Genomic DNA, 9172 nt, shown 5'->3' on the forward strand with positions numbered 1-9172 from the left:
AGAACGGCAGTTCCAGAGGCTGCCTGAGACCTGGAACTCCACATGGGTGGTGCGTGCAGGGACCACCAGGTTAGAGAGGCAGCAGCCACGCGGTGTGCGGCGTTTGTATAGCCTAGAGTGTCCCGGATTTACATTTACTATGTTACGTCTAGTCTATGCGACCAGGTTGAGAATATTGGCCAGTTGGAAACTACAACTCCCTAAAATATAGCAAAGTTCAGGCTGGATCTGATTTATCTCTAGAGAAACTGTGCAATGTGAGCATTGAACTCACAGAAAACCCCCGAACGAAATGGAATTCAAATAATTGAACCGATGTTGGTCAATTAGTGGTTTAAAAACCGAAAAATAACAGAAATGTTGGTTAATCGCTCAGCACTATCCGACATCAAACTTGTCATTATGAAAAAGTATAAACGCAAAATGACAGACTGTGCAGGACATCAGCAGCCAGTTGCTCCAATTAGCATACTTTCTCTATTTTAACACCAATAAACCCATCCCCTTAAAAATTAATTCAGTAAACGTCAATCTAGCAAGCCAGACAACTAAAAGCAATTTTCTAAACAATGTTATGGTTCGTTGCTAGCCAGTTCAAATAATGACGAGACTCCCCAGTGTATAGCAGACAACGTCTTCACTTTAGCTACTTTTTATTAATTATTACAGGAAAATAAACCCACAACAACATATTTATTTATAAAGTAATGGTGAGCTTACAGAAAATAGTTTAGTGCCACAGTGTGACGAAATAAAAGTAGGTAATTCTATAGGAGAATTTGCATCATCTTGTCACAGGAGGATTTGGTCTGGTTGCTGTGGCAGTTCGGTAACCACGACAACGGACGTTGAGAAAGTCGCAGAAACGTTTTTAATGTCTGTGCATCAAGGAAACTAACAGTCGCAGCGACCGTCTACAGACATACCACCGGAGTATACATTAAATGTCATTTTGACCAGCGACACTTGTCGCATTCAAATCGTCTACAGACATGTAGTTAGACCAAGTATAAACTGGCCTTTAGATAAACTCTGGCTCTGAAGCATAATCGTATCCAAAGTATTTGCCAGTGTTTCCCTTTTTGCAATATCTAAAAAAAGCTTTTTGCTTGGTAAAAAATTTCAGTTTAGTATTTGTGCGTGTTGTATAATTAGTCTAACAGCACACAAACCGGTGAATATTACATCATTTGAATTAATAAACTACAATTTGTATTAAAATCAAACAGGCGTTATTTTTAGTGTCCCTTCACCGGTCCTTTTCGGGGTCTTTGACGTGGCATCAATAAACAAAGATGGCGGCTAAGTAGAAAGTTTTGCTGGATTGTTACTAACTTTTGGCATTTTAAGTTGACGGTTTCGCTAAATATTTAATAGCTAACAAATATCTCGTGTCGCTAAATTCCTAGGATATCAATCTTAAAATGGCTGGATGGTCAGGGTTTTCAGAAGAGGAGCTACGAAAGTTGCAGCAGAAAGGTAACTTCAAGGTAGCATAACGTTAGCCCTTGATAATCATGACTCTCAGTTCCATTACATTAAACGTAAGAGTCATTGGACGAAGGCATCTTCTGTAGCGGGGAGTTTTGTTAAGATCACCGAAACTCGGTCTGAAGATTAACATGCATCACTTGTGGTACGGTTTTGGACGTATAAGGAAGGACCTTAGTGTCTTTCATATCAGCGAGAAATAATAATAAATAAATAAAAGGTTAAATTGATACACACTTTAATAGGGTTAGTGTTCCCACACATGTTACAGCGCTTGTTTACTGAAGACAGAGGGACCACCTGTGCTAATTAGCTATCTAGCATGTGCCGAACACCTGTGTGTAACTGAAGAAGGCCGCCAGAAACATGTTGTCACTGAAAAATACTGTTGGCTGCAACTGTGATAAAGCCGGTTAAAACAGGGTACAGTAAGTGTATATTCTAATGTGGCATGAACGTAAAAGGCTTTATGTTTCTAGAACCGTATCGCCATTGAGAAACGATTCACGTTTAGATGGAGTATCTGGCTGTTTTGGCTGCCAGAGCCAGTCTACTTCTGAAAATAACATAAGATCCTTGGACCTTAAGGAGTAACGGTAGGCTGCTTAAGAGTACATCTTGGGCTTACGTAAGGTTAGCTCACGAAAACTCTAGGTGGCATTCTGTCTTCTCCCTACAGTTCTCTGCCATTAGCATCGCCCACGACTGGTTCATGTGAACTGCAATCCCAACGCTGTGTTTTAGAACCGTCAATAATCATCGCTTGTGATATGGCTTTCAAAACATATGACTCCTATCATTCATCAGCGAGAAAGAATCCTTAAAATAAAAAACATACACTTACTGTAGCAGTTACAGATCCATACAGCTATGGGTGCCTCCATGCAACGAAACTACACTTCTGATACACTTCCCGAGTTACGCTTACACACAGGTGTTCGTAGCACGCTAGATAGCTAATTAGCACAGGTGGTTGTCTCTTGTTTTCCGTCTGTTTTCTGTAAACAAGCGCTGTAACATTGAGATATGGCTATGTGGGAAAACTAACCCTATCAAGGTGTGTATCAATTTAGCCTTTTTTCTTTTTTTTTTTGTTGTTGCTGAAATGAAAGATAAGGTCCTTATGTTTCCAAAACCTTAGCGCAATGACGCATGTGTATGTTCAGATTGACCGTCGACCGTCGGGGCGCTTAACAAAACTACCCGTACTGAAGACGCCTTCGTCCAATGACTCTTATGTGTAATGTGATGAAACAGATTCATGATCATGGGCTAGTATAACGTTAGCTGCTTAGCCAAGAGGATCTGTCGGCTTTCCACAGATATCCATTAATTTGTAAATTCAGTAGCTAGTTACGTCTGTGAAGTGTATCGATATCCAGTATCCCTGTTGTTTTACCTCATTCATCAGACCAGGCGGTGCCTGCGGCTTTAGGTCGTGGACGGAAACCAGCTCCTACTAACCGGAGTCGGCAGCAGTTGCAGCGAGAGAGAGCCCTCCAGTTAGCCGCTGAGCAAAAGAGTGGACCCGGCTCGCCTGTGCTACCACCCGAGCAGCAGCTAACCAAGCCTCTGCCGCAGCCCGCTAAGCCCCGCCGCAGGCTGTCATTCAGCCCGTCGTTACCCCCACAAAGCCGGTGGAGGAACCCAGCCAAAAAGAGCCCCTTACCGTAAACCATGCTCCTGCACCAGCGGAGGACACACCGCCGATTGCCAAGGAGTTGGAAAAACAAGAGGTGGAATTGTTAGTAAGTTTTTATAATAAATTAGTTATAGAGCAATGTCTTATGATGATCTCACAGTTGCCTGTACATTGGTTTAGTTTGACATGCCAGTAATGTTGACACTCACAGGGTCCAAAAACCAAGAAGAGTGCAGTAATTTATTTTAAGAATACTTATCTTAGGCTAATTACGCCTGTCCTTTATTGTTTGTAGATCAAACACATAATCATGTCTGCTGATCGCCATTCTCTGTATTGTGTGTTAATGCTCGTCGTTGTTATTGTTGTAGTCGGGAGAAGACCCGCATAGAGCTGCTTCAGCAAGACCAAAAGATGATGGAAGAGAGGAATAAGCGCAAGAAAGCCCTCCTGACCAAGACCATTGCTGAGAAGTAAGGACAGGTCCCATAGTTCACATTATCAGTACCAGCTATTCTGATACACATTGTTTTATATGGACACTTGCTGTGGTTACACATGCAAAAATTCAACCAGCTGCCTGTTTTCTGTGTACACAGATCCAAACAGACCCAGGCAGAGACAGTGAAGCTGAAGAGGATCCAGAAAGATTTGCAGACTCTGGACAATATGGTGTCCAACGACATCTGCATTCTGAGAGGTGTGATAGAGCAGGCCAGCTGGGACTACAACACTGCAAGGTAAACACAACTTGGAGAACATGCTGAATCCTTGCCACGGAGATGGGATTCTGTTCAATCAGGTTGTATTTTCACTCAGGAGAGGTCATCCATGATAGTTGTCAATTTACTAATACCCATTATTCTTGTTGTATCACAAAAAAAAAAACACAGCAGTCTGTAGCTATACTGATATGGCAGTGAACATTTCCTTATTTCAAACTCTGGAAACACTGCTCCCTACAGGTTATTCAGCATACTCCTTCAATACATCCCAATACATTCATAGAACAATGTCCCTAATGCCATAAACCGCTTTCAACACATGCAGTCCTTCCTCTCAGACATGAAAAAAGGAAGGTGATACATCCTACTTTTGTGCTAAAAAAATTATACTGAGATAAAGGAATGAGTGGCCTGCACAAGGAATATTGCTGCTCCCCAGTGACTTTTTTCTGAACCCAAATCAACAACGTTTTGACTTCACAGAAGTCTTTGTCAGGTGAGCTATGCCATGTATTCCTTCCTATGCTATAAAACAAAATCCTAATAACTCCTAATCCATCTGCCTGTCTTCTTTTCTGTTCAGGAAGCGCTATGAGAAGGCGGAGTCTGAGTATGTAACGGCCAAGCTGGACCTCCACAAGAAGACGGAGATAAAGGAGCAGCTGACGGAGCACCTGTGTGCCATCATCCAGCAGAACGAGCTCCGCAAGGCCCACAAGCTGGAGGAGCTGCTGCAGCAACTACACCTCCAGGCCACGGAGGAGGAACAGGAGGAGGAGAGGAAGAAGAGTGTCATGGAGAACCAGGGAGAGGCACATGTCCAGTCTCCCCCAGATACAGGGTCCACACCAGGGGTAGAGACTGAGACACAGGCAGGCAGTGCCATGCTCCAGCAGGACTACCCTGCAGTGACGGTGACCGAACCAAAGGGGAGCGATCAGGACTGTAAAACGGCCAACAGCCCCCTAGCGGGGCAGAGTGCGGCTGAGGCCCCGGCTTCTGCTTCCTGAGACTCGGGGAGGGGAGGTGTCAGCCCTTACTTTCACTGTTCAAGGTAACAGACTCTTACTGACTCAATGTCAGTCTGTCCGTTACCACATAGCCTCAGTATACTAACACTAATAATGTATGTCCAATACATCAGAGGATATTTCCTCTCTTTGCATAACAGTCCTGTGTACTGTATTTAAAAAAAAAAATATTTCACCTTTATTTAACCAGGTAAGCCAGTATATGTATGAACATTCTACCGTTAGGGGGAAATTCATTTAGATTTGTACTGCCTGAGAACTAGCTCACTGAGTCTTCATTGTGGAGCGAACAACATTAGTGTTTTGTTACTGTTTGTCGAGGGTGGTTTGTCTGTGTGCTGGTGTCTAAAATGCTTCAAGCTCTTCTTTTGCACAACATTTACATCAGAAGTGGATGCTCTCTCTGTATCATGCCTAGCCAAGCATATGTAGAATTGAAAGCATAGCTGTTTTTAAAATTGGCCTGCGTTGTCTTTATGGTGCAGCTGAAAGGAGGTGGTTAACAGTAAACCCCTGAATGTTCCTCTGTGCAGATCCAGGCTACAGATCAATACAAGATACTTGTGTTCACTAAAGCAGCACTGTGACAGATCTATTCTGACTGTATGTTGTAGATCAACATATTATCTGGGAGGGTTTGCTATCGAAGGGCTGGTATTTCCCAAAACCCAACTCTGTCTGTCTCAGGCTTATTAAAGACTTGCAGATCTCCAGCAGGCTTCCTAAGGAATGGTAAGGTGATATCTCATAATGTATGTATGCTCTGAGAGGAAACTGCTCAGCGGCATGTTACTGCTTTACTGTTATGGCTTTAGAAGAGCTTGTTTTCAGTGGCACTCTATGGAACAAATGTGTCTACAGCAATATAACATGTATCTGATATGAGTGTGCTGCAGCTGGTTTTGTGCGTAAAAACAAGCTTTATGGCCCTGTGTGTGCCGGGGGGAACCAAATTATTAATTGTGTGTTAAAAAAAATATATATATTATCCTTAACATTAATTCTATGTGAATTTGTTTAAATCCAACATATCTGTTGTTTTGTATTGAAATGGGCTTATTTAAAGTAGGTGGATATGTAAACATGTATTATTTTACAATATGTGGTTAGTATTTGGGTATGTATTTTATTTTTATATATATATATTCTGAACCTGAATGCAACTGCACAAAACCTGTTAATTGTAACACTTCTATGCTGTTCATGTCATCTTGGTTGGTTAAATTAGTATGAATAAAGTATTATAATTAAATTAATACTAAACTTGTATTTCTTATTTCTGATTTGCTTTGTTTTTGTCATCTTCATTATAAGAAATTAGTATTTTGAATGATCTGTTTCAATCTGTCTTTCTAACTGCTGTAAGGTGTCCGAGTGAAACGGATTCCTTATTGGAGCTTGTGGTGCCGGAGTGGAATTTAGTGAGAATAGTTTCGAACTCCCATCGCTTTTTCAAGTCATTTTAAGTGCAGTAAGTGTTCTGTAAACCGCTCTGAGATTTTACAGCGCTTTGGTCACATCTGGCCGTCTGAAAGGGAGACCATAAACCCAGCTCTTTTAATTAGTTAGCGAGTAGTGAGTGACCACTGAATGTCCCCGCCACCTCACAGGTCAACGCTTTAATGCGTTTGATATCCTGCCTGAAATGATATTTTACTCATTTGTTTTAATAATAAGAATGTGTTATTTATTGATGGATGTTTAAAGGCTACCTGTATTTGCGTGTATGCCATTGCCTATTGTCTAATAGTGCATGTATGCCTCCTCAGAAAATAGTATAGCGGCTGTTCTTCTATGGGATAAATCATAAAGAAAAATCATAGAGCTGACTTGTACTAATTTAGCTCTATAGAAGCCGGCATAATTCAGTAGGGTATGTTCCCAACTCTTATGGAATCTAAAGGCTATAAGGTAGAAGTATACAAAAACACGACTTGGAATTGACTATTAGCGGTTGGCTTTGGTGAAGCGGTAAAGCCCAACGACTTCAGAAAGCGGCGGACTTCTAGAGCACTGTGTGATTTATGTGACGCTGGAGTCCCTAGACAGGTCGAGAAGGGCCGTGTAACCCGAGAACCAACCACAGAGAAGCTGTGAGATCAACTGTTACTGAAAATCTCCTCCATCTGGCCCGTCGGCGTTATTGAATTTTGAGCTTGACACTTTGGGCTATGGAAAATTAATTGTATTTGCATAAATCGTGAATAATTAAGGCTTAGGCCCAATAGCCCAACTGTTTTAATTAATGTATATGCTATATTATTTCGTTGTCCACCAACAATTCCTGGTGCACTTTTATTTTCAAGATATATAGGAAAAAGTACACTTTTAATTTCAAGTTAGGCCTATCAAGAAAAAGTACACAGACATTAAACAACTGATAGGCTATTTGTTAATTATTTGTGAGTTAAAGTTCATGGTCGAGAGTTCAATTATAACTGCACTGCATAGTTTGCTTATGGCGGTAAAAAAAACATGTTTGTCTAAAGGCTGTAATATAATAGCCTATCTGTGGGATTCTTCGATCAAGTTATTTATCAAGGTATTTCTAAATTATAGACCTATTTGTTAGCCACAGCCATATCGAAATCGATTTAGATATGTAATACAGCTATAGATATATGGAACTGTGTGAAACATATGCCTACCTTGAATTAGAATTTCAGAGAGAGAGAAAATACAGTTTTTGCTATACATTTTTATGTTGATAATGTGGGTTTAATAATTCGTGGGCAAATATACATGGGATCAGTGTAATAAGCATTTAGGCTAGGCCTAGCCTACTCATGTTATGATATTTGAATAGACACATTTGGAATCAGACATAATCATTTTCTCTTTAAAGTGTATGACATGCAATGATTAATTTAGAAACCGCTAGACCTATATATAGGTTATTGAACGAAAGTGAATATGATTTCATATTGTATATGATTTAATTTAGCCTACTTTGAATTTTCGTTGCTTAAAAAGAAATGTAGGCCTGTGTTTGAATAATTGTGTAAATGTGCATCGAAATTGATTAAAATTGTTCTGAGAAACACTGAAGGTAACTAGGCCGGCAATATGCATTGCCATTGACTTTAAGGATACTTGCAGTTTGGTCAACCAACCAGCGCTTATTCAATTCCTCCAATGAAAACACACACTTTTATGTTTTTCTATTGTTGCTGATTCAGTAGTGTATTAGCTGAAAGATTGCCTTGCCCTTGGCTGAATGACTTGCACTCATCTTAGTCGGCAGCATGCGTCTCTGTCGGCCGGGCTGACTGGCTGGCTGCAGTGCTGTCCAGTGACCCTTAGTGCCTATTGGGGTAGCGCGTTGGCCCATGTCCACCTTTATTTCTCTAATTGGGAGTAAAATGGCCTCCTAGTTGACTCTCCATATCCTGGACGGGAAACCATGTGTTGCCCCCCTAGCGATCCCTGATTGCAACGACGAGGGAATTCTCATCTTGAGACCTGTTGAACTGCAAATCCCTCGCGCAGGCACCGAGTTCGGATTACAACATTAGAATACACAATTCACAATTGGCAGATGTTTTCAATAACAATATAATCAACATTGGCGATTTCTAATCGAGATCATCTAAATCATTTTAACGCGCATAAGCTGTTTAATTTTCACTGGTTCGAGGTATAACAGTAGATCATTTACTGCAAGTGTTTCCGCTTGGATATAGTATTGATAACGGTAATGCCGATGCCTCATTGTGTGTGCAATTTCAGTCCCCCTCTTTGCCGTTTGGGCCATGCGACTCTGAAGGGACATGCGACACTGTCTCTCTCTCTCTCTCTCTCTCTCTCTCTCTCTCTCTCTCTCTCTCTCTCTCTCTCTCTCTCTCTCTCTCTCTCTCTCTCTCTCTCTCTCTCTCTCTCTCTCTCTCTCTCTCTCTCTCTCTCTCTCTCTCTCTCTCTCTCGTCTCTACCTCTATTGTTCCAACATTGAAAACGCTCTCGCGCTAATTGCAAACTGCCTGTGTGGTGTTCCGACATGAAAACCAATCTGCTCCCGATTAAACAACACGCCGAGTTTACAAAGCCATGCGCGTGTGAAATGTATTCACCCGCGCTGATTCTGATCATAAAGCCAACCGCTGCTGTTGCCCTATTCTGTAGGCAACGGTTTCATGCGTCCCAAAGCGTGGACATATATTTTAGAGCATGCACTTCATGCCATTGCTCCATAAACCTAAAACATAAAACCCAATAGGCCTTGTTAAAGTAGGCCTACATTATTGCACATTATTTCAAAACGTTCGGTTATTATTTATACTGTATTC

The 9172-nt window shown here is 41.3% G+C and overlaps 1 protein-coding gene across 1 annotated transcript; it reads left to right on the forward strand.

Annotated features, from left to right (window-relative positions):
• The first annotated feature begins 1257 nt into the window (after window positions 1–1257).
• gorab (golgin, rab6-interacting) lies at window positions 1258–6145 on the forward strand. Its single transcript, XM_041840507.2, is given in 6 exon segments — window positions 1258–1479; window positions 2903–3076; window positions 3079–3235; window positions 3505–3606; window positions 3733–3873; window positions 4442–6145. Coding segments are annotated over 6 exon segments (1056 nt in total). The 5' UTR covers window positions 1258–1424; the 3' UTR covers window positions 4869–6145.
• The last annotated feature ends 3027 nt before the right edge of the window (window positions 6146–9172 follow it).

This window comes from Coregonus clupeaformis, chromosome 20 (assembly GCF_020615455.1).
Source record: "Coregonus clupeaformis isolate EN_2021a chromosome 20, ASM2061545v1, whole genome shotgun sequence".
Classification (NCBI taxonomy): Eukaryota; Metazoa; Chordata; class Actinopteri; order Salmoniformes; family Salmonidae; genus Coregonus; species Coregonus clupeaformis.